Source organism: Rhynchophorus ferrugineus, unplaced genomic scaffold (assembly GCF_030347505.1).
Source record: "Rhynchophorus ferrugineus isolate W39M unplaced genomic scaffold, kcgeb_rfMv2 rfM2, whole genome shotgun sequence".
NCBI lineage: Eukaryota > Metazoa > Arthropoda > Insecta > Coleoptera > Curculionidae > Rhynchophorus > Rhynchophorus ferrugineus.
Window position 1 is genome coordinate 34,576,720 of NW_027472581.1, and position 27,873 is coordinate 34,604,592.

Below are 27,873 nucleotides of genomic sequence, written 5' to 3' on the forward strand. Positions count from 1 at the left end.
TCGCTTACCTGGAAAAGAATTCACTATATCGGTGAAATGATATGACTAATGCAACGATTCAAATACATCTAATCCACAAACCTCACAATGTTGGCGGATACGGCCGATACACCGGCGTTCCGGCAAATCTAGCAGGATTTCCCAGGACGTAAAGCCCGGCTCGCAGGAGCTTCGCTAAAATTTAAACAGCGACCGTTTTCTTCTCGCCGAATGGCTCGTAAAAAGTTGAATTACGTCGCACAGTCTACGTCAGCGGGTCTTATTAAAATTGCAGCGGACCTTTTACGAAGGGCCAAAGGGCGACACATTACGCATCCCCCGAACGGCATTCTAATGGCTGTTTTCCCAGTTAGCGAATAATTCTTCGGGTATTTGCGCTAAGACTTTGAAGAAAAATGGCCGTTTCGTTGTCACTTTTCGTCTCTCTCTCTCTCTCTCTTTCTCTTTACCACTCTCCCTCCCTCATTCGTTACAGTTCTTTCATTACCTGACTTGGATTTCCGTAACGATGACAAAACGATCGTTTTAACATAGGCAGCGATAAAAGATATTTTATAATAACATGATGGAGGCGATTTTATACCACAAGGAAAATTAGCATTTGTAATTTATCACCTAAAAGAATATTGATATTGTAATGAAATGAATTTCGTTTTAAGAGAATTTTTATTTACGCTTTTAACAATCTTAATTACTATTTATAATTGAGATATTGAAGCAAACAATTTTTTATATTTCTGTTATTATTCATTCATTATTAAAACAGTGACTTGGCTACGCAGTATTCTACCTAAAATTCACTAAAAATTAGTCGAGTTTTTCAAAGGCCACAGGGTTTAAATATTACGTATTTGCTCTAAATGTACCATCTTGCCCTTATACCGTGTAGCTGAAAATTGATTAAAGTCATGAATAAAATTAGATCGTTTATTAAAATACTTGCTTGTTATTAAACAAAAATCCCATAATTTCCCATTGATAAACACTGAACCTTGTATCGACTACAGTCATCTCATTATTTCATATACATAAAAGACTGGTTGAACTAATGAAACTTATTGAAAATTTTAGTAATTTTATGTGATATTTAAAGCTTAAAATTACTCGAAATATACGCAAAGGTGAAGTAAAAATAAAAAACAAATAAAAATTGTAGTAAAAATGTAGTTTCATTTTTGTAACTTCAAGTTCAAATTAGTAATCCCAAGTACTTGAAATCCTATACTTGTTCTAAATGAATTCCGTTAACATTTACAAAATCAGGTGTTTTGACAGTTGTCAATGCCTTGGTATTTGCTGCCGTGCATTTTTTAAAGACTTTTCCATAAGTGCATCCACTATAATGTTGAGAGGTGATATTGACTCTTAAATGAACGAATTTTCAAATAATTTCACATCTGCAGATAGATGATAAAAGCATCGTAAGACAGTGTAAATATCTATTTCGTTTCTCTATAAATTAGTGTAGTGTGAAAATCTTAACTACTTAAAACTCAGACTCTTCAGTTCAGTTAATCACATGAAACAAATAATGGTTATTTAGCTAATTAAATTATTTGTATAAACATATATAAATATAAATACACGATATGCTTCTGGTAGCCACAGTTATATCAGAAGGAGAAATAATTATAATTAAATAGTAAAATAAGAATGTTCTTGCAACAATAACAATACATTTTCAGTACTCACATTTGTATAGTCCCTTTACTAACCAGATTTAGCAATATGTAACTCTTTGCTATATTTATCCACCAAAAACGATTCCCGTCATAATAAGCCTATCAATGGCTTTTGATGTCAATCAATACAATATCAATACAACTGATGTCTAATACGTGACGAGTTCATTAACAATGAAAAAACATATTTGGGTAAGGCTTTTAAAAGTATCGAAAGTAGTTTCTTATAGTACTTTATTATCAGTAATAAGATTTGGATAAACTAATAAGGATTTATGTTAACCTAACATTTTATAATATTTGGCAAAAAAGTGCCAGAGAAAAAATAGAAAAAAACAGAAAAGTAAGAACCAAATTAGTAAATAGATTATTATTGCAACCATTGGTACTTTAAGAGTAAACGTTGTAAGGAAAGTCGGTTTACAGAGCAAATAAATCATCTTCCTTCAAGATACCAAATATACTTTACAATGAGCTTCTTTTTTAATTAACAGGCCACGACTCATATATTGGAACAAATAGTAATATGAAGGGGCAAGATCTGGAGAATATGGTCGATGGATCCCCATTAATAGTTTCATTAGGTATTATTAGCTCTTAGTATACAACCAAGTTGATCTCACTAAATATAAAGCTTTAGATTGGAGCCATGGATATTCGGCATTGCCGTTGATGTTGATGCATGACCACGTGGGCCACATTATATTTTTTGCTTTGGATTATCGCAGTGAATCTACTTTTCATCGCCAGTAACAATGTGATCGAAAAAACCTTTCCCTTTTTGCCGTGAAATCAGTATGTTACACATTTCAATATCTTGCTTCAACTCATACGGTAAAAAAATCTAATCGCTTGAATCCTTCCCATATTTTTCAAGCCATTGAAAATGGTTACTTGTGTTACTCCTAACAATTATAGATAATCTTCTTGCGTTTTGTACGTTGCGTTGCACCATCATTATCGAGTAATGCCTTAAAATCTTCGTCTTCAATTTTTATTGGCTGTTCAGAACTCTCTTTATCTTCAATACCAAAATCACTACTTTTAAAACATAGAAAGGAGTACGTATTCACATGTTGAAATCGATGGAGCATGGTTTGGATAAACTTCACACAACATTTCATGATCTTTAGCCGCATTTTTCTTCAAATTGAAGTAAAAAAGTAAAAATTCATGCAAATGCAATTTAGTTATTATAAATTCAGACACTTTCAAGGCACTGAAAATATTTTTGTTCACACTTCGACAAAATGACACTGATACTGAAAAGTGAGGCATGAAATTCGTTGTAAATATATACGAAGTGATTTAATACACAGAAACAACACCTGTTAACGCCTAGTGTTAACAATACTGGAGTGAGATTAAATAATAGTACGCACAAGCTTTCGATTTATACTTGATTTGATGAGATGCGTTTCGAAATGTAAAAGTCCAGTAGGTCTGGTTCGTTATATTACACGCAAATGAAGAAATTGAGTTTAACAACAATAAATCTATTTTTCATTTCTGTGGAATTATTATTAACTCGTTAACAAAAACTGGGTGAAAAGTTTATATTTCCGGCAATAGCAATTATTTCGTAATACGGAACTTGGAAGTTATTTATATAACAAATTCCAAATTACAACGTATCCGACAAAATCGTAATCGCATTTAATATCCGACTAAGACCACCGCGACATACCCCGTGTCCATCAATTACAGGCAATTCGGCTTTCTCATACATATTTAATCAACCCAATGACCAGAAATTAAAATCGCAAACATCTACGCCCCGTTCCTCCACATCGACCCCCCGCCCCTCCGCTCACCCGGCTCAGACCCGGCACTCCCCCCTTCGTCCAAACGCCCCGGTCACGGTCATTTGTCGTTTTACCGCCGCCCTAATACCTTTGTGCGTTTCAAAATTTTAATCAAAAATTTAATTACCGCCCGGATAAAGCCGGATGGCGATCGGCCAAATAAGAGAAGGAACCGCTTCCGCCGTTGTTCTCCCGCTCCGTCCTGGCGGATGGAAGCTCCAGCCTTGACCTAGATCCGCAGCGGGGAAAAAAGAAGCAGGCAGTGAATCGAGCGCCAGCGTTTCTTTTTGCCCGTGCTTTGCTCATTTTGTACTTTTAATTTTGGCCGTGTCGTTCAAATAGTCAAACTTGAACTTGAGATGGCAGTAATCGTGATTCTTTTAGTTGGCGCGCTGCTATACTGTGGCATAAAACAAGGTTAAGAAGAAATTGTCTCACCCTGTTATCCTAAAGAGTAACGCCGGTTGTTACAGTTAATTATTCAACAAAATTAGTCACTTTTCGATAAAAAATCACTTATTTGACTACGATAATAACAGATCATCTAAAAACATATGGCTTGATCTTTAGTATTATCCTCAAAGTATCATAAAACTGCTTATTAAAGCTATAGAGATTTTTGTTATGCAAAACATAATGATTTTAGGATTTATGTTCTATAATGATTGATCAATTATCACAAAAATCAGTATTCTCTTCAAAGTTCTTATTGACGGAAAAATGAAGCGGAGTAAACAAAATGTCAGCAGTTTATGAACCTAGAACACCACCTAAACCAACATCAATAATATGAAATATTCTACGTATATTCCGATATCGTACTTGAACCGAATGCATTCGATTAAGATGCAAAAATCAATATCTGGAATCGAATACCATGATATGGACATGTTTCGCGAATAAGGAATGAAAGACAGACTTCTCGAGCTATCATCTATATCATATCATTCACGAATATTTGGGTATTAAGAATCTATGTGCAAAGTGGGTGCCACGTGAGCTCGCTTTTGACCAAAAAGAACGACAAGCTGACGATTCGGAGCGGTGTTTGAAGATGATCAAGCGCAATAAGCCCGAGTTCTTGCGTCGATGTGTGACAATGTATGATACATGGCTCTATCATTTCTCTCCGAAGTCCAGTTGACAGTAATCCGGGTGGACTGTACACGATGAACTTGCTCCAAAGCGTGAGAAAACGCAACAGTCGGCTGGCAAAGTTATGGCGCCTGTATTTTGGGATGTACATGGAATAGTTTTCATTGGCTACCTTTAAAAAGGAAGAATCATCAACAGCGACTATTATATAGCGTCATTGGGCCGTTTGAAGGACGAAATCGCCGATAAACGGCCGCATGTGAAGCAAAAGAAAGTGCTGCTTTACAAAGACAATGCACCGTGTCACAAATCAGTGAAAACGATACCAAAAATCCATGAATTGGGCTTCAGATTATTTCCGCATCCATCGTATTCACCAGATCTGGCCGCCAGCGACCATTTGCTGTTCTCAGATCTAAAAAGAATGCTCGCTGGGAAGAAATTTTCATCGAATGAAGAGGATCGCCGAAACTGAGGCCTATTTTGAAGCAAAAGACAAATCGTACTACAAAAATGTTATCGAAAAGTTGGAGCGTCGCTATAATCAGTGTATCACCCTTGAAAGGAATTATGTTGAACAGAAAAAACTAATTTTGGCAAAAAAATTTGTTTTACTATGGTAGGCCGGTACTTTTCAATTGACCTCTTATACATTCTGATGATTTGTTTCAGTTCAAAAGGGACATTTTGAAAGTAAAAAAATGTAGAAAATTGTTGTTAAAAAACATGTTGCACAAAAGTAAAAACAATTTATTCGATATGTCTTAAACAAAATAATTTTTATCACTTTCTACAACATTTTCCAATCTTTGTAGCAACATACCCATATGTGTCGAAAGAACGATACTGGTTTAGCAGCAATCCAATCCATTTTTATACTACTTGAGCATGCCTGATACCTAAACCGTATACTACCTAAGCCATGATAATTTCATACGAACAAGCGGTAAACAGAATACACTATGACCGGTCAGTACGCGTGGTAAGGCAAAATTTCTCATTCGAATTGCAACAATGTTTGAGAAGTAGTATGTATCTTAATGTATCCTAATCCCATGTATAAGGATGACTATGTGTTGCTTGATTTTATCCAAGCATGTGTCATTCAATTGGTTCAGTTAACTTCTATAAACATCTACAATAATAACATCATTCAATTTTAGCAGTTGGATAGCTGATAGCCATGGGTGGAGTAAGACTTCTTGTGCTTGGATTTGTTGAGTAGGTCCACTTTTCTAGAAAACTCTACTTCTTTTGCTTGTCAGTTAAATCGTGTAGTAGCCATTTTTTCCCCTTTTGGATCTTTATATTCACATTTAAACGTCTGGAAACAGTTGATTCATCTGGATTCATCTGGGAAGTACATAAGTTATCTGGGACTATTTCAATAGTTTAATAGTTTTCTTCCAATAAGACGAACGTTTTTGGCCCTTAAAGCCGTTCTTTACTATTGAAATCAAAATTACAATTTTAAATGGTTAAAATCTAAATTGACATTTGAAAAAAAAACATCATTAATATTTTACATTTTCACTACTAATAATATATGAATTAATTGTGGAATAGTGGTTTAGGTTAGTTGATTTGATATTTCATTTATCCAGTTTATAAACGAATATTTTACATAAATTATAATATTGTATTATTTATGTTAACTAAATTAATTTTCATTTAATTTTAATTAATTAAATTTTGAAACCGAACATTCCATTTTCTAGTAAGTAATTTTCCTATTTAATTTGATTTATTGCAAATGGAAGACCAACGTGTGTTATCAATTTGAGGTCAAAAACTTAAACACATTGATCACCTGGTAGAAGCTCTCGCATTTATATCGAGACAATAAATCTTTCAGAGGACCGGATTGCACGCTTTACGCTTTTTGTTTTCCAACCGCGGAACTATCGAGCAACGTACAAAGATATTTTTGAGCTTCGCTTTTCAATATGAAACGTCGAAAGGTCGTCGCTCTGAAATGAAATAGAGCCTCGCAGTGTGGTCCCGTGCATCGACATAAAGTTCCTTTAGGGACCGTTAAGACAATGATCGATCAGAATCAAAAATATATATAACTAACAAGTCCAATATAAAGCTAATTATATAAAACATCACTCACTAGGACTGCTGAATAAATAATAAAAACATGTTTGTTAGGTACGACTCAAAATATACTTCAGCATCAGCAATACATCGTCTGGCTATTCAGCTAACAAACTTTTTATTTCTACATACCGACAGAGAAAATCCTTTATATTTAACACTTATGAGGGAAAACGGGTTGTAGTACAGAAAAGTAAATATCTCCACACACTTTCATATAGTTTTAAGAGCTTGTAATACAGTACTCCTTGATAATCCCACCAAGTATCAGCAAGACCTTATAGCAACAAATATTTCGCTTCGGTGTCAATGTGGATGGCTCATCTTCATTAAGTCATGACTTCCTTCACTTGGAATTGTCGTAGTATGCTTTTTAGCTGACAAGCAAGCAATGATATGTTGACCCAGAAATTTTCAATGATTTCATGAGACATCCATTTTCCTTCATAGTTAATATTTTCTATTGCATATAAACCTATGGAAATAGTTCATTCATTGACTCATTCGTTCATTAACTTAATATATGTTAATGAAATGTTAATAAAAGTTTTCTGAGAATTTCAAAAGTGATTTCGACCAATAAGTCCTGCAATTCACTGCCTTCAAATCATTTTGGCTATCTTGACCTTTCTTAAACAATGACATCAAAACAACCACTTTTATATCGTGCAAACCTAAACTTATTATTAGAATATGATGTGAGAGAGTTATTATAAGTTTTAAAAGTGTTTTATTTGGTTTTACTGCAGATTCTTTTAAATCCAACAAGTGTAGTTTTTAGCGTTCCATGATTAGCGTCTGCATAGAGTGAATAACTCAATAATACTAAATGGAAAACTGTTTTTATATAGAGAAAAGAAAAAAACAACATCAACTTTATCAGATGTTAACAGTATTAACAGTTGTCGAAGGAATATTTATAATTCTAATTTAAAATTCAGTAAATTGTTCAATTTTCCTTGTTAAAAATAAATTTTATATATGTAGTAGATCTCCTTGAAGTATAGTCTATTCAAAACAGTAGTGACGCACGTCATATTTGCCTGTCGAAAGTTGTAAATTCGTTTTACAGTCGGACAATATTTTCCATCTCATTTTAATTTATTTTAAAAGAGATAGAAAGCTGTTTGAAAAGTTCGAACATGTAACCGAATGAGCTAGCAAAAGTTGTTCGCTTGTTAAACGTCAGCAAAATTCTTAAAAATTTTATAATTATGGGTTATAAACCGACAAACGTTGCTTCAGCACTTTATTTTGATAAATTTCAAATCGCCACGATTTTTATTGATAATATTTTTTACATGTTGTAGCTGCACTGAATATTATTACAGGCACGCTCTTTAAAATATCTCAATACATAAAAAACAATATATAGACTATTCATTGAGCATAATCACAATAATTGCAAGCATAAATGTGGCTTTTCAATTTCATATTATAAACACAAACTCGTTACTTATTCCTCCACTTTTGTTTTTCATTTTCAATTTACCTAGAATCTCAGAAATTTTCAATTAAAACGTCTGATTTTGGATGTAGAAAACAATATATGAGAGTATAGTGTGAGTTATCTCACCATACTATTGATTATATTATAATAAACGCTTTAAAGTATTAAAAAATGAAAAGGAAATATCCGGCAATGGAAATGAAAAAAAATATACAAAAATACTTTTTACATAAATCAACTTAAATACATTTACTCTAGCCATGCTGTGTTTTCTTGCTCATAGAAATGGGAACTAAATAATATTATCTGAGCCAGAATACAGAGGGAGCTAAATCTAACGCAGAAGCCGATAATGTTAACACACATCGTCTTTTAATTACCTGATTTTAGGTACCATTTTTCTTTTGAGCTTTATAAGTAAGTATATTAGCTTAATCGAACCACTGGATGAAAAGCTACCAGAATACGAGCAAAGACACAACAATGTCATTCTTCAACATGAGAACGCTCGAAGATATGTTGCAAATCTTGTTAAAACATACTCGGAAACCTTAAAATGGGAAGGCTACCCTACCCGCCTTATTCTCCAAATCTTGCTCCTTCTGATTACTACTTACCCCAATATGAGTATGACTCGTGACCTATATGAGCCGCGCGTCACTTTTTATGAAAGTACTAGAAAATGGGTCGATTATTGAATAGCCTCAAAACATAAATTGTACGTAAATTGCCTAAAAAATGGGAGAAAGTAAAGGCTGTCAATCGAAAATACTTTGAATAAAATACATTGTACCAATTTTTCATAATAGAGCTTCAAATTTGAAAAAATCCTTTAAGACTAATTTATTGGTCTATATGTATAAACTATTATTTTTGAAGAATCAGATTAACCTTCGTACAAAGAATTGAACAACTTTATTATATTTTCCAGAAAGCGCCATCAAATTGTTGCTTCAAGCGCTTATCTAAATACATCAAAGCGAAAATGTTGAAGAAGACAACCATAATTAAGCACAATATTTTTTAAAAGCCAGTAAAAATCTTTCAATTAAAAAACGAACTAATTCAACTAACGTTAACTTTTAACCATAATAGCCTACCTTTTCTATAACGTGATAGGCATTTAAAGTAACATCTCAATTAAGAGAAATTGCTTTGAAACTTGGCCACTTAAATCAAATCCGACGTTAGATGAGCGAACGACGAGAAGAAACGGGGAGAAGAGAATGGTGCTAAGCGAAAGATATCTGAATAGAAATTTGAATTCGAATTAAGGCACTTTTAATGAGTCAAGGCAATGAAAAGGACAAAGTGAAAAGTTAGCGAGAAGCTACCGAACGAGAAATGTTAAATATTTATATTTCGTGTCTCAATATTTATTTCTTTTTATAGCTTTTTTCCTTTGAGGTTCGTAATCCTGCAGAAACAGTAATTTGTTTTAAAATTATTTCGCCTTCATTAATCCCGAGCCAATAAGCAGATGATTTTGAAAATATCCTTTATTACTTCTAATATTATACTACTGTAATCACATAATACTAATAGAATAAAACTACAAAGAAACAATAATATATAAGGAAATGTTTGAATAGCTTCAAACAATCTTCACTGTTAACAGTATGACACTTTGATGTGTGTATGAGTTATAGAACATGAAAGAGCTTAGACAACAAAAACTATTAATTTCCTTTAAAAAACTATTTTATTTAACGGAAAGTAGAGGCAACTGGTTGAATTGAATGGCGATACAATGTGACACTGAGGGTTAAAACAGGTAATAATTTTAAAAAAATTTAAAAAAATTTTTTTCTTTTACCAAAATGACCAGCTAGTACCAAATGGTTTTTGCGGATAGATAAATGTTTTGCGGGCGACAGAGACCCTGGGTTACGACTGGGATTGTCGCAGTTGGTTATCTACCGAGGTTTGTAGATGTGTAGGGATTTTAAGGTGTTAAGATCAAGGTGTTGTAGGGTTCAAAGGAGCCTAGGGAGAACCTTACACTGAGCATGTCCGTGAATTTCAGAACGGGATGCCTAATTCGAGGTGATTGTTGACATTCCCCATAAATCATGGGTAACGTAAATTGAGTAACGCGCGAACTTTTTTGGATTGGATCACTTGAAGTAGTCCAAGTTGTCTCTCAGAGACATACCTGTTCCACATCTGTCCTCTGAAGAGACTGGACGGACTAACATTTTCCAGAGTCCCTTTCTGGAGGATTGGAATTTTAATTTTTCTACAGAGGAGTGGGAAGAGTATACTATACACGTCCTTCCCTTTGCAGATAGCGTGCTGGATTTGAGCTGGCTATTAGAACCTGCAGCCGAACTGGAAACCGAGGTATGATACCTTCTGAAGCTAGGGGATAGAGACTTTATCGATTTGGAGGCGATAAGCCCAGAGCTCCTTCTTGCAGTGGAACAGAATAGTCTGGTTCAGTTGGGCTTGAAGTCTGTCGCGAATAGCGTCGAGACTGTAACCGGTTGTGAAAAAAGCTGTATCATCTGCATAAAATGCTCTTTGGGAATGTTTGTGGAGTGGGAAATCAGCCATGTAAAGGTTGAACAGGTAAGAGTGAACCGTGCAAGTATGAATCAATCAGGGAGATTAGGTTATTCGGTAGATCAAGCTGTTTCTCTTTGAATATTAGATCGTTCTGCCAGGCCAGGCTCCAGTTTTTCTACCTTTTCTTAATGCCTCGTGGATTGTTACTGCGACGCGAGCAGCTTGATGAAGACTTGAGAGTTTGGCACGGAAACCGAATTGTTCGTTTTAAAATGTTGGTAAAAATCATCCCGACGTCTATCTTTATATATCTCACTCGTAATACCGTTCAAACGGATGGCCCTCAAAAAATAGTGCAGTCCGTCGCCTGTGCTGTGCAGTACTAGTAGTAATAGTAGTAAAAAAAGACCAGAGAGAAGGTGGTCCCATCTGAGCAGCTCGTAGTTCTAATGAAATTATGTTTGAGTATAGCCTGTATATTACTCTACCAGTTTGCCATGAAGATCTTCGAAATTACACTCTTTCTACCTAAACTTCCATGGTGACTCTCTATGGAATGGTTTTCCAGGTTCTGATGACTCCAAATTCCAATACTATATAGCTAAGAAATTGAGCTACTCCAATCCACCTTTAGTAGCCGTTCAACCTCAACTGCAAGCTTCAATTCAAATTCCACTAAGCTATCTCAATTCACAGTCCGCCTTTGATAGCCTTACACCTTGAACTGTGCTGCATGCACAGGAAATCAACGAACTTGGGGTGCTTTTCAAAGCTTGAATGTATCTTGTTTGTAATAGTTTATGGCTAGGAGTCTTTGAATACCGTCTATCTAGATTTTGTGACCTTGCAGCTTCAGCTGCGATACTTTTGCCCGAACTAGACTTAACAACACCAAGGAATACTTCGAGTAATTGTGGAAAGGTAGCCAATCTAACGTCTTTTCTTAATGATTAATTTCGTTCTGGTTAATTGAACGAATTCAAAAGAGATCTCCCTGGAATTCTACCGACTAAGCCAGTTATAAAATCTTAGAGAGAGTTTAGAAAATCATGCTATTAATTTATTTAAAAAAATTATTTTATTTAATGGAAAGAAGAGACCACTGGCCGAACGGCCATACAAAGCTACACTAAGGGTACACAAAACAGGTAAAAAGCATCCCGAAATCTATTTTTAAATATTTCTCTCGTGACACCATTCAAAATAGATGGCCCTCAAATCAGAGTGCAGTCCATACCCGGTGCTGTAATAGTCGCAACATATGTGTTTGATTTAGTTTGTAAAACATGTTTTATTTTAAAAAATGTGTATAAATATTAAATAAACGGTACGAAGTGAGTTCTACTTTGGAAAAACATTGTCAATTAATTATGTGACAAAATTGAAAGACATTAAAGGACATCGTTCTTTCGACGTGGTATAGCCATATTTTCAGATATACGGGATGAAGTTGTATAAAAATTTGTGAAAATATTTTAATTATTATATATTGTACTAATGTTTCGCAATAAATACCTTAAAGTAAAATGTACTTGAAATACAGGGAAGAATAATATGTGCCCGTCCAATAAAACAGTCAATGCAGGTCATTATTAACGTTGAATATACTACCAAGGGTGGTTTATAAAAGTATTTTTAAATCCGGAGCCCGTATTTTTCCTTCTCATTTTACAATAGTCAGAAAGACACAGAAAGTCGTGTAACACATCAAAATATGTGACCGTCAATACGAAACGAATACGAACCGTAATACGAAACAGCCTATAAAATTCGATTTGTTTTGGCCCTGTTCGATCCTGTTGTCAATTTTCTAAAAAATTCTTTAAAACATTAGTATTAATAAAAAGATAATTATATAATAATTAGAGGTTACAAAACAGCAAACATTGTAAACCAAAATTCTAAGTTAATTTAATAATATTGCGACGTGCTTATATCATAAATTTGACATGCATTGGCTGTTTTGTTAGAAGCACTATAGTGTACCTTCTTCGGCTAATAGTCCTTTTCGCAATGTTTTTACCTAAATGTCCATATCTGTACAAATAGTGTTTACGCTGTACTTAAACTTGAGGTCTCCTACGTTAATTGCCGTCTATAGTGGCAGTTTTACACATATAAAACAGTTAATACATTCAAGTAATTTCCTTGGTTTAGTTAACGCGAAACATTTTAATTAATTATATCTTGGGATTAATTAAGCTCTTGAAACAAAAATAAATTACGGATCCAATTTGGCGAAAACGAAAACGGCAAATCGAAAATAAAAATGGCTTATTAAAAATTAAAAACTATTTCACGGAATGAGATTGGAATTGCCTCAAACCAAGTCGAGAATTGAATTTTCTGTTGGTGATTGCCTGGAATGTTTACCTCGTTATTGATTTATAGACTTTTAAATTATCTGTTTGTTATCAAATAAATAAAGATATTTTCAATGTCAGTTTTTATAAGTTTAAGTAATATCAGGAGTTAATTTATTTATCAACATAATTTTATTTTCACTCAGCTAGATGCAGTAAATCAAATAATACAGTAAAAAATTCTAATTATTGGTCTTCTTGGAATAAACTAATATATTTAGATATTATCTTCGATCAGAGTGTCTTTATTGGTTACTGTCTTCAAGTCTGTCTTGAATTTGTATTTAATCCTATCTTGAAAAAGTGTCTTAAATTGATATAAAGTTAGAAGAACGAACCACAAATGACCACAAAAGGTCTTAAACTTTGGCGAGGGAATACTCATTGAACGTCTTCAGACCATAAAATATGGCATATATTTTTAGAACTTTTATGTCTTTTTTTGGAAGATTAATGAGTATAAATACATGTTTAAGAAAATGGCGGTTCTGTATCATTAAATTTCCGAAATATTGCTGTGGCATCCAATGTTTCTCATTTATGCTCTGTTTTTCTACTGATCTTAAATCAAATAATACCAATTTTAGAACACTAATATTAGTCAAGTTGCAAGACGAGTAGTTGTTGAATAATCGAATCTGAGATTCGAAATAATCACGTTCAAGGTACGTTAATACGATAGTTACCACTTACCAATCCATCTACAATAACTAATACTATATAACAAACTTCTTCTGAAGAATGTTCTCCATTCAAATTCCGCAGAAAACTTCTACATGCTTACAACTAACAGGCCAATTGAATAGTCCCCGGCCTGACACATAAATGGCGCTACTAGAATTAAATCCATATATTTCTTAGTTAGCCCAAACCTCCAAAAGATGCGTGTATAAATTTGACATCTGTCGGATCATTAGTTTGTGAATTATAATATTTTGAGTGAAGCAACTTTTGTTATTGTGAAAAAAATGGATAAAAAAGAATTTCGAGTGTTGATAAAATATTGCTTTTTGAAGGGAAAAAATACAGTTGAAGCAAAAACTTGGCTTGATGCGGAGTTTCCGGGTGCTGCCCCAGGAAAATCGACCTTCAAGGATTGGTATGCTAAGTTTAGACGTGGTGAAATAAATACCGAAGACAGTGAACGCAGCGCATTCCCCAAAGGAGGCTGTTACCGACTAAAATATTGAAAAAATTCACAAAAAGATTTTTAATAGCCGTAAATTGAAATTGAATGATATAGCAGATACTCTAAAGACACCAACTGAGCGTGTACATCATATCATTCACGATATTTGGGTATGAGAAAGCTCTGTGTAAAGTGGGTGCCGCACGAGCTCACTTTTGACCAAAAACTCGTCGTTGAGTTGATGATTCGGAACAGTGTTTGAAGATAATCAAGCGTAATAAACCCGAGTTTTTGTATCGATATGTGACAATGGATGAAACTTCATCATTTCATTCCGAAGTCAAATCGACAGTCATCCAAGTGGACTGCATACGATAAACCCGCTTCAAAGCGTGGGAAAATGCAACAGTCGGCTGGCAAGGTTATGGCGTCTGTAATTTGGGATGCGCATAGAATAATTTTCATTGACTACCTTGAAAAAGAAATGACCATCAACAGCGACTTTTACATAGCGTTCTTGGATCGTTTGTAAGACAAAATCGCCGAAAAACGGCCGCACTTGAAGAAAAAGAAAGTACTGCTTCCTGAAAAATCCATGAATTGGGCTTCGAACTGCTTCTTCATCCACTGTATTCTCCAGGTCTGGCACCCAGCGACTATTTCCTGTTCTCAGATCACAAAAGAATGCTCGCTGGGAAGAAATTTTCGTCGAATGAAGAGGTGATCGCTGAAACTGAGGCCTATTTTGAATCAAAGTATAAATCGTACTTCAAAAATGGTATCGAAAAGTTGGAGGATCACTATAATCACCCTTAAAGGGAATTATGTTGAATAAAGAAAAATTAATTTTGCCAAAAAAATGTGTTTTACTATGGTAGACCGGGGAAGTGCTGTTATATCCATTTTAGCTATAACTATGTAACTTTCGTAGATATTCCTCATGATGCATATTAATGCAATAGTTACTTTTGCTGGCGATACTACTATAATTCCAATCTGTCCACATCAATTTTACTCTTAAGATAAAATGCATCCCTAATGACCTCCATAGCTATTTAGAAATGGATCAAATATCAATGTTGAAACTGGTGTAGCGTGGTGTTAGTGATGATGTAAGCAGAAGTTGGCGTACACGTTAATATTAGTGTAAACAAGTTCATGGAATATAAATGGTATAGTTTTTGTAATACGCTTTCGTGCGTTCTTATTCGTAGCGACAATAAATTATCTAATATGAAATACTTATTGTGATTTGTGTCAATACAACGTGAATAACGCTTCATGAGCAACATTGGATTTATGAAAGATTTTTATTTTTAGCCAATAAATCCGATATTAATCTGCTGTCAAACGCAGAGCCGGTGAAGCATTAATGACACTATTATATATAGAGCTAATACATGCATTATTTATGGTTCGCCCATTAGGTGTTTTAATAATGAGCTTGTTTGTTATTTTGATACTTTAGATTCATGAATGTGTAATGGTTGTATTACCTGTTGAGTATCACAGATTGAAAATCAATAGTTATGCATAGAAATGGCCTCCTATTTACCATTATATACATTTATAATACTATTAGTGAAGCAGACACAGTTTATTTGATATTATTAGAATTTTCGTGTTAAAAGTGTTTGTGATTATTGCATAAAATAATACATTGTGGGAGGGTGAAGAGGCCACGCAAACAAAAACCATACATTTCGAAAATCTTTTAACACATTTTGAGTCATAGTATGAAATTCTTTAAATATATTTCGCTAAAAACTCATGTTTCGGTTTATTGATAAATTCTCTATTGTTCTTATAGATCTAGCTCCAAGACAAATATTCCGACTTTATTCTTAGTGGTGAACTAAAATAATATTTTCCCGTAATAACTCATCAAGGAAATGCATATTAATTGGGCTTAGTTACTGTGTTATTTCAAATATAACATTTTCAAATAATCGTGAACATCAGTTAGGTGATTTGGGTCTGCACAAACTATGTTTATATACCAAATCAATATTATTTTGGAAGTACCAAAGCACAAATACTCCTATTAGGTTTACTTTCTATTTCTCTGAACTCCGAAAACTTGTAACTACAAATTATTACAATTTTGATTAAATACGGGCTAACATTTAAGCAAGGGAAATATGTCAATTTTTTATATTTTTTCAATCTGTATAATTGATGGTCACATTTTCTAAAGGAATAGTTGCTAAAGGAATACAACTATATAGCTCGGCCACCTCTACGAGAGTTAAACAGACTCTCCAGTCGATTATTATTCTCATGTAACGCTCGCGATTAATGTCCTCACCAAAGTTGTTTTCAAAAAGTTATAGGCTAGCCCAATACTTGAACCAAAGAGTAATTTTTTGGATATGCATTCTCACCTAATAAAACTCGTAGAAATCACGACATTGGATGTTTCTTTGGTCGCTTGTTTACTGAATTTTATTCATCGCAATTTACCAGACCATCAAACGTTGGAGATCAACATTGAAAGGCTACCGCGCCTACCATAAAATGTAAACGTGTTGTTCAATCATATAATTGCCAACATGTAATCTTACGATGGCGACTTTCATCAGTAATTGAATTATAAACTAGTTAAAATTTGAATATTATGTCTGAAAAATTGTCTTTAACCAGTTTCGAAGTATGATATTCTTCGATCAATAATACAACTTATATGATACTTATGATTTAACAAACGTGCGGTGCTAGCTTACTAGCTAATCATAAACAATTTAAAAATGTCAAGCAACTGTTATTCGAAATATTATTCAAGAAAGTGGAAAAATTTAAATATAATTCGCTACCGGAGACTGACCGAAGTTGTGAAAAATATAGGGGGATATACCCATTACATTAAATTATATTACAGTAAAATATATAAAGGAGTATATAAACAAAACATATAATAATTTACTGGGACATGTTATTTCATTTCATGGAAAGAAGAGGTGACTTGTTGGAGAGAGATAAGCGACACTGAGGGTTCCTATCTATTAGAAAACAGGCCCCTCCATCTCACTCGTTCACCATTCAGGTAGTTTTTACACAAATGGTCGGATAGTCCGTGTTATATAATCCGCCCTCTTAAAGAAACGGCCATAGAGATGTACGTGGTCGTTATTCCGTATGAGCAGCTTATAGTTATTGTAAAACTATGTTTGAGAATCGCCTATACCTTCGTCTACCAGTTTGCCTTTGAAGATAAATTGCCTTAGAAAAATTAGAAATGGACCTGTATCTACCAAAATTTCCATGGTATCTCTCTATGAAATGGTTTCCAGCCTTGGTGACTCCAGATTCCAATAGTCTACGACTAAGATATTGAGCTACTGTAATTCAGTCCGCATTTAGTGATATTACACCTTGAACTGTAATGTATGTACCGGATATCTACGGACTAGCGATATTTTTCAAAGCTTGAAAGTTTTTTACTTGGAATAGTTTATGACTACAGGTCATTGAGCACCTTATATATATATATACCTTGAGCCATTACAGCTTGACTTGCGAATCTTTTACCCGATCTCCACTTAACTACACCGCTTCGAGTAACTGCGGAACTATTGCCAACCAAACGTCAACTTGTCTTCTTTTCCTTGATAATTAATTTAATTCCGGTTAATTGAATTAATTCAAAAGAACAGCTTTATGATTTTCCCAGAATCCTATCGACTGCACCAGTTAAAATACGTGAAAGGATATTTAAGCAAAAAAAACCTAATAATTTACTTGAAAATATTTATTAATTAAACGGAAAGAAGATGTGGCGTTATAAAGAGACACTGAAGTTTCTTATCTATTAGAAAACGGGGATCTCACTCGCTCATTATTCAGGTAGTCTTTAAACAATTAGCCGGATAGTTAGAACCGTATTATATAACATTTATAGATTAGCATTGAAATATAAATGTTTCCTTATCCCACACACAGTACTCACCAAACAACGCTCCTTCTATCTGGAACTTTACCATATCGCTCCAATTAAGTTGCCGAAATATAACTTGAAGAGTGGTTCTCGTCAAAATAAATATATATATTTGACAAAAAAAATTATAGAAATAATATTTTAATTAGATATGTATTCTCATGTTGATATAACGTAAAACAAATGTCATATTAAATTTTTTTAATAATCTCATTTACTGTTAAATACTATATAATAGTGTATGATCAAAGCTCCAGCAATAGGTAGACAAACATTTTCTATTAGGATTAGATTTTCAGTATTTTTAAATATTTTTCTTTTAATACTATACACTCTTTTAAAAACCCTATAGGGCGTAGTTTGGGACAGTTCATCGGATTAATAGCCCTTTTCGAACTAATGACCGCCATTTATTCCAATCCAAACCACAGTAGCCTGTCCATAACGGGCCAGACTCTAATCTTGTAAAAACACGAGAGGGGATTTTTTGCGTGGCTCAGTGGCAACAATCGGTTTTTTTCTTCCAATAATCGTCTATAATCATCATCATTAATTGTCGCTTGGCGTGAAAAACGACGCACTTTTCAAACCATAATTTACCTGTCACGAATCTTCGAACCGAAATTTTCTGAATTCATTTCTGGCGATTGCCGCTGTTCGGTTTTTTCCTCTTTTGGCCCTTGTTGACCCTTGTTTAACCCTAAGTTTTTGGCAGAAGACATAATTACTTTGGTCCTTTTTATTACTCACAAATGGGATGTTATAAATATGTAATCTACAATCGAAAGCCATAGGTGAAATTATTGAATAAAAGACCCGTTTTTTTCCTTACTCATCAAAACTTATTTTATAGCCTTTATATATGCCCTTTTTTAACATAACATACATGGCAGAAATTGTTCATCTTCCAAACCATTCATATTAGCAATGATGTTTAAATGTTTGTATTGTTCTAAAACGGGTATTCCGTAACATAAATATTATATGTCGGATGCATGACAGCCACAGACTTTTAGCATCGACCTACCTTTATTGAAAAACCTATAGTGAGTTCTTATTAAGTTTCATCTGAAAGTGCACTTTTTTTCATATAATTTTTGCTATGATAAGACTTTCAAAAGATATTTCAGCGACAAATGAAATTAGATCTTCTTTGCTTCTGAAAATGATTGTCTTACAAGTTATTTATATAAATCCCTACCGAAAATCCTAAAGAGCGTTGAACATCATAATTTGTTGCTACAATGATACACCAATCTGTTTGAATTTAGACGTAACTTACTTCCCTACGGCTATTAAACGTAACTTGTATCAATCTCGCTTTACTAAATTATAGATGCATATTGTTTTGAAGCATAATAAACACGGTCTGAAAGCCGTTAATATAGACATAACTATTTAGTAATAAAACTCTCCGGACTAAGTACTAGATAGATATTATGTTGAAGATCTTATATATGTATTCATAAAATAACTTTAGAAACTAATTTGTTGTTGCTGTTAATGTTGATAATTCAATATTATAAACTTTGAAAGTATAAACTACTGCTTAGTCCATAAGTTAAATATAAATAAATAAAAAGCCTTTAATGGCAACTTATGAGTTTACATTTTAGTTAATATAAACAAAATTTACAAATTTACAAAAAAATTCATAATGTTCCTTTCTTCACTGGTCATGAATGTAATCCTTTGGATTCTTCCTTTTCAATTTTTCGTGTCGCCTTTCCACCAGATAGTAGATTAAATATCCAGTGCCCAACGCTGCAATCAAGAAAGAAAAAAAAACATCAATTTGCAAAAATCCTATAAAGATATTATTATGACATTAATATTATATATTATTCCAAATGTATCCAATATAATTTTTAATAATTATTTTATGCAATAACAATACTCAACATGTCCCGGTCCTGACAGATACATTTATTATTTTCTAAATTATGGATAAGGAATTATTGAATGGATAAGGATCATTGTAGTATTTAAGGCGACAGGAATGTCTTCCCACTGTTGTGATTATCGTGGATTCGAATTCTACCAGTACACGGATATACTTTATATTAATATGATTCAGTTACGCCAATAACCAGGCTGGGTAAGACCTAATCTTCTGAAGTAATCCCTAAATTTGTTGTTGGCTAATCGGCAGGTTTAATGCCGAGAATATTTCGGATTCCATATTATGCACTAAGTCTCAGGATGATAAAAAGAGCATATTAATATATACAAAAAAAAGGATTGCATGCCTTTATTACGTCCACTTCCAAAAAATACAAAAGAAGAACGTGTTGATTCGCCAAAATAACCCACAGTATGACAAGTCAATATATTTAATAGATTATAGTTCCAATTACTTTGCGAACTACCCTTTAGTTCAGATATGATGCACGGTGATTACTGGTTATTTGGAGACCTCAAAAATTGCCCCAAAGAAATAGTGATTGCTTGAGTTAGAAATTAGAGGAGAGCTCTTTAAATAGAGCATCTCGATTAAAAATGTTGAATTTTGCTTCGAGGGTGTCCTATTAGTTATGCCCGGGACTTTTTGGGTGATGTGTTAATATGCGATCATTCACACCAGCCAAAGGCCAAAATGCAAATTTTATATGTTCAGCACTCCTGAGCGGACTGTATAAAATAATTTTAATGCTTACTCCAAAAAAATCATCTTTACTAAAAATGTAATCGCCCATCTTAGCAATATAGCTTGAACTGACTTTATTCGACACCAGTTCATTATGTTATTTACTATGCGAGTAGGAATTTCTAGCAGTAGCATGCTTTCAAAATAACATAAACATTTTACAATTAAAGAATTATTCGTGTATTCTACATAATTTGATAATCACTCAATTCAATTCAATCACAAGAATCACTTAAAGGCAAAATATTTGAAAGCATTAAAGAAGTATAGGAGTATGTGCGCAATTAATTGACAACTCGCCCTTTAATATTTTATGAAGAAGGAATATTGAAGTTTGCAAATCGGTGACAAAAGTGTATAGATCACAGAGGTGAAAAGGTACATTGAAAAATTTTAAATGTTTAATTTATGTATACCATTGACCAATAAAGTTATATTACAATATTACCGTTTATATTTGGTTCCCATTCGTATAAACGCAAGAACTCCTAAATATCTATCAGTAACTTGTACTCAAAACGTTTTGATTCTTTTAAATCTGAATATGCCACAACCCTTCATATATTGGAAAATCCTAAACGGTTCACAATTAATTCGCCTGAGCATACGTCCAACTGCAGACATATAATTACCCACCACAAAAGGATCAAAGAAACTAATGAGCTGTCTACTGTACAGGCTTAATTTGTCACCCACTTATTTATTTTTGATATATGAAAATCATATAGCAAGATCAATGTTTTTCAAACTTTTCCTGAAACAGTTATTCTATAATGATTTTAGTGTTTCTACGTATCAACAATATATTACAAAAGAATCGATTTTTATAAAGAAGTGTTTGGTATATCAAAAATGTATTTCAAAGATACGTTAATAAAGATGAAGGTACAGCTTTATACTTAATTGAAATATATGCAATAGTGAAGTTGTTTTTGAAATTAGTCAAAGGCGAATTTTATATAACTAAATATACATAATTAATCAGACTGGCAAGAAAAAACATCCGACATTAAACGAAAAAAGCTAGAAACAACTCTAACATTAGACCTTTTTTTCCGATAATATATCACATCAGTCCATCCGATTCGAATAATTGTAACGATCTCAATGACAAGGGTCCTACGTTGGTAAGCGATAAAGACAATATCCCGCTGTTTTGAATAATTCAACCATCAACCATCATGCGATGCGCCACTGTCAGTCTGAAGTCTCCACGAGCTGGATAGTGTACAACCAGCCCGGAAAATGTTATCGGTCATCGTTCAGACCGGAAATGAACCGCCAACAAAGTTTAACCTAACCGCTGCGTCGAAGATATCGTATGGATATTTTTAGAGAAGATATGAGATTAAATCAGTTTTAATTTAAACAGTAAGGGGTAGTCTGTATGCCAGAAAACGTCGGGATAAATGAATGTAAAACGATGTTTGTCATGAAGACCATGATATTATATATTCTATTTTAACTTTATATATGTAGACTATATCTATTATTTGAAATTGTTCTGTATATACATGTATTATTTAAATCTTATCTGCACATATGTTAACACAAGATTCACATTGCATTTGAAGATATAATTTCACTGTAATTACACCCTTATATAGGGTGCCTTAGAGATCACATTACTGCTCTTTCATTTTACTTTATAGTAGTGATACATTGCAACGTCTAGGTCCTACAAGTGTTAAACAAAATAATATGAAGACAACAACATAGTATGTCTTCTTGCATGTTAGCAATACTGCTTCTATGTAGATAATACAACGACTATGTATTGCTCAGTTTGCCAACGCCAGGTCTTGCAGGTTATATTTCATCATATTATACTGTTTGTTCTACAGCGGTTAAATCAAGCGATCGATGAAATGTGTAAGCTCTCAGCAGAGATAACTGTAAAGAGAGATGAAGACAAATAGTGCTCGAAACGTAAAAATAACTGACAGAGTTTGACGAACATTAAAATGAAGTGTATTCAGGCAATAAAAAGATATCGCGGCAACAATGACACCAAAGCTCAATACTCACTTAGGTAATAGAACTTCGATAAACACAGTATGGTGGAAGCTCAAAGCAAACATTCATGGAAGAGCTGTTATTACGAAACGATTTATAATAGAAACCAACGCTAAGCTGCGAAAGAAAATGGTGAAACTATCAAAAACATAGACACCTGATGATTAGAAAAATGTGGTATGGTCCATCTTATAGTCAGGCATGGAGGAGTTTCCGTTATGATTTAAGCATCAATGTCTCGGTATCCAGCTGGTCCTTTCATTCACACCACTGGCCGGCATGAAGACTCAATGATGAATTTCTTATTATAACTGGTATATTTCTGCCAAATACTATGAAAGCAATGAATGACTATAAAAATAATTTACCTTATAAATGTATTAAGTAATATCATATATTAATTGCATATCTTTATTTTATTAAGAAAATTGTTCGACTCTTTTTTATAAGATTTCTTTTAGGATTGATCACAATTAAAAGGCCATAAATGATATTTTAACTTTAAACAATTATATTGTATTCAGCATGACATTTGACTGAATATTGATGATAATACCTATTATACATCTATTATGGTTAAGTGAAACCGCTAATAAATTAACAGTTACAACCTATAAACTATAAAATAAGTATTGTTGATATTCACCAAATAAAAGGGAAACTAATCTACACAAGTGATATGTGACGAGAGATAGGACTAAACTAAACTCCGATCCGTTTAAAACTAAAAAAAAAAACTGTTGATTCTTTGTTACCCCCCGGTTCGAACCGAAGTTTCTCCCAATTCCCGCCGCTCGCTGCCAATCATTGGTGAAACTTTCACCGAGAAAAGGAAAAGTTTCTGTATAATTTACAACTGGCGTTATTCAACATTTATCAAGGACAATAACGAAGCAACAAAATAAGAGGAAAAAAACACCAACCTACCGACCAACTCCAGGAAGCCCGGCAAGTTTAACGAAAGTTAGGAGGGATCGACCCTTTACGACTTTTCGGGAAAAAAAACGAAGGAGGCTGACTTGAAAAATTGAACGTCGACGTTGTAAACGTGGAAATTGGTGTGTTTAATTTATTTATTTGCTTTGGACGGAGAATATTGACGGATTCTATTTGTTAAAGCTTAAAACATGCAAAAATCCTAATAAAAATTGTATATCTGTGTTATATATGAAAAACTACATAGAGAATACATCATATCACACTTTATATAACGTCAATTTAAGAATTAATAGGTGTTTAAATTTATTTAGCATGTCTTGAAGTTCTCATAGATCAACCAAAAAGATAAAGGATATTAAGGGAAACTGTCTCTATGATCGTTTTTACTTCTTCTTCGTCTTATTTCTTTCTAAAGATAATAGAATATAGACAATTATTTTTAGACAGATCGTAGTGTATGCTGCTAAAAATACATTTTTAGTCATAAATTAATAGACAACAGGTCAATGAAAGGTCCCTGGCCTGACACATAAATGGCGCTACTACAATTAAATCCATATGTTTTTTAGTTAGCTCCACCAAAAGATGCGTGTATAAATTTGACAGCTGTCGGATCATTAGTTTGTGAATTATAATATTTTGAGTGAAGCAACTTTTGTTATTGTGAAAAAATGGATAAAAAGGAATTTCGCGTGTTGATTAAATATTGCTTTTTGAAAAAAAAATACAGTTGAAGCAAAAACTTGGCTTGATGCCGAGTTTCCGGACGCTGCCCCAGAAAAGTCGACCTTCAAGGATTGATATGCTAAGTTTAGACGTGGTGAAATTAGTACCGAAGACAGTGACCGCAGCGGATTCCCCAAAGGACGTTGTCACCGACTAAAATATTGAAAAAATCCACAAAATGATTTTTAATGGCCATAAATTGAAATTGAATGACATAGTAGATACTCTAAAGATAGCAACTGAGCGTGTACATCATATCATTCACAATATTGGGGTATGAGAAAGCTCTGTGCAAAGTAGGTGCCACGCGAGTTCACTTTTGTCCAAAATCAACGACGAGTTGATGATTCGGAGCAGTGTTTGAAGATGATCAAGCGTAATAAATCCGAGTTTTTGCGTCGATATGTGACAATGGTTGAAACATGGCTCCATCGTTTCACTCCTAAGTCCAATCGACAGTCATGCGAGTGGACTGCACATGATGAACCCGCTCCAAAGCATCGGAAAACGCAACAGTCGGCTGGCAAGGTTATGGCTTCTGTATTTTGGGATGCGCATGGAATAACTTTCATTGACTATGCACCGTGTCACAAGTCAGTGAAAACGATGGCAAAAATCCATCTACCGTATTCTACAGATCTGACGCCCAGTGACTATACTCTGTTCTCAGATCTCAAAAGAATGCTCGCTGAAAAGAAACTTTCGTCGAATGAAGAGGTCATCGCCGAAACTGAGGCCAATTTTGAAGCAAAGGACTAATCGTACTACAAAAATGGTATCGAAAAGTTGGAGGGTCGCTATAATCAGTGTATCACCCTTGAAGGGAGTTATGTTGAACAAAAAAACTAATTTTGCCAAAAAAATTTGTTTTACTATGGGACTTTTACTATAGGCCGGGGACTGTTCAATTGACCTGTTATCATGCCCGTAATATATTTTAAAGTAATACTGTCAAATTTGTGCCTGTGAACATTAAAGTGTACGTATCAATGACAGTACACTGCTATAAATTTCAGTTATAATGCCTTACCTTCAACTGATAAATATTATGCTAAATCACCCTGGATAAATTACAATTTATAATATTTCACAAATTGTCGTAATATTCCCTAATGTTTACAAGCAAAAACATAAACAGTTTCGAAGTAGCAGTTATTTTTCCAATTAAAAAATATATAATCAGTGAAGAATTTTGCTTGCTCATTTGTTACTAATAGACCGGAACAGTTTACCACAGTTTCTGACAATTCAACTAAAATTCAATCTGCTACTGAATAGTCTGTTATCAGGTATTCGTAAAATCCAAACAGATACAGAATACCAATAACTGTGAAGATGAATTTGTGCATATTGCCGGACCTTCTATAATTCATCAAACAAATCTAGATATATAAACTCAATCAGGTAGGTATGTACAAGGCAATTAGGTAGATTTGTCAATTAGAAAAATCAACTCTTTAAGAGACTGCTGATGGGTGAGATAGATAAGATAGGCTCCTTGAGAAAACAGCTTATTCCATAAATAACACCAGATACTGTAGACCCATACTGAAAACCAAACCCTTGATAAAGGAACACAACGAGGTAAGAAACCTGAAAAGAGTAGAATTTTAACCGACATACCTAAGAAAATGAAATAAATAGCGAAGTATTTAGAAATGCACAAAATAAACAGAAAAATCAAGAAAAAAAAATACCAAAAAAGACAAAATATTACTCCAAGGTAGCCAAAAGATTGGCCCTAGACAAATAAAAATTCAATCTGCAGGAAAAATGTTTTTTGTACAACAATTCTTCAAGATCAGCAGTTCCCCTATAATAAGTTTATTACAAATAAAAGACATGAAAATATTTACAAAATGCTCAATTATTCTCTCTTAAATTTTAAATATCACTAAAAACGTTATTACATATAGATAATTTTGGATCAGGTCAGATGATCAGATGAAGAGATAGTTTGTATGTCAGAACTGTTATATTTTAGATGATGATGATTTAGATGTATCTGATGATTTTGCCTTGAAGACGTACATGAATAATTGTTGAATCTTAAGTTGCTTTAAAAAGACATTCTTTTTAGTTTTGTTGATTTTTATAGAATTATTAGGTAAGGAAAAGTGATCTCTCCATTGCTATATTACCGTCCAGAGGAAAAAGTATTGATCTATGTAAAATCCTAAGAAGTAACAATGAACTAATTTAGGGTGTTTAAAAATTTTGTTTATTTTAATAATAATAATTCACACAAAATGAAATAAGTGCTAATTCTTAAGCGTTAACCCTTTCTCTAACAACATTTGTGGTTCCTTGCGGCTAATAAACAAAGAATAATTAATTAAACCATATTTTCATTCAAAATCCGTAGAATATTCACTTGTAAAACAGCCTTCTCTATACAGAATAGACTGTGGCATAACCTAAAATTAATTAGACAGTAAAATTCATTAAAAAACAACTAGACAAATGGAGATATGTTGTAATTACGTAAAGTAGATACAAATAACTTAAATTCCTTTGTTTTTTTTATCCAATTTTTGTTTTTTCTTGTCCAATATTATACACAATATAATTTTTAATGAACACTTTGAAACAAAAAATAGTTATATTAGTTTCAAACATATTGGAAAGTAAATTTTAATTATGATGAAAGAGCCACGCGTTGTCGTTGCTCGTTCAGTTCCTAGTCGCCGTAATAACGCTGAAAATGCAACTTGAACCAGAAGTAATTTTACACGGTCTAAACCGGATTAACGCCGCCGACTTTATGAATCCTTGAACATGTCCAGTACTTACGTGCGCCCACGTAGAGTGCCTCTTCTCTCACACGTCTGACGGTGTTGAAGACGCCGTGCATGCTGATCATATCCGCCTTCAGATAAAAGGGTGAAACTAAATAAGTTACTATCCCTCGTAAAAAATACGTTTTGCCGTGTCCCATTTTTTCGTCGTCTCAACTTTTCTTTTTCTGTACACAACGAAAACTGGAAAAAATATCCCCGACGATTTACTACAAACGATCTGACAAATTACTGACATAAGCGTCTGAATGAAGTTGTCTGTGGTTCGCTTCTTCTTAATTGTTTTCGGTCGTTTGTTGATTCTTTCGAATTAATTTTTAAATGCTACTGTTGTTATTATTTTAAGATACGCTCCTATAAATTTTATCGTATATTAATTTATAATTAATCAAAACAAATAAACTTACGATTTTATGACAATAAATAATTTAAGGTTAGAATGAAATTTTGATGACACGCAAGGTATACATTGTCAAAAAGTATAAAACTGTCATAATTCGGGTTATACATTTCTTTCTTAAAAAAAAAAACAGATAATATATAAAAAGAATGACAAAAAAGCTTCAATTCGTGATAAATTAAAAATATGTTATACGAAGGTAAGCTAAAAAGTAATGTGCCTATTTGTAGAACAGGAATAAAAATATGTCGGTTTTTTTTTGCAAAAAAACCGTTATTTAT

General features: G+C 33.4%; 2 protein-coding genes across 2 annotated transcripts in view; one reads left to right on the forward strand and one right to left on the reverse strand.

Annotated features, from left to right (window-relative positions):
* Positions 1-27,873, forward strand: part of jeb (low-density lipoprotein receptor domain-containing jelly belly protein) — a 187,797-nt gene that overhangs the window by 102,402 nt on the left and 57,522 nt on the right. The gene's annotated exons all lie outside the window — the stretch shown is intronic.
* LOC143191912 (cytochrome b-c1 complex subunit 8-like) lies at positions 19,667-27,403 on the reverse strand. The gene is made up of 2 exons (XM_076397352.1): positions 27,188-27,403; positions 19,667-19,830 (listed from the first exon to the last, which is right to left on the reverse strand). The coding sequence occupies exons 1-2, from the start codon at positions 27,330-27,332 to the stop codon at positions 19,736-19,738; spliced, it is 240 nt and encodes a 79-aa protein (XP_076253467.1). The 5' UTR covers positions 27,333-27,403; the 3' UTR covers positions 19,667-19,735.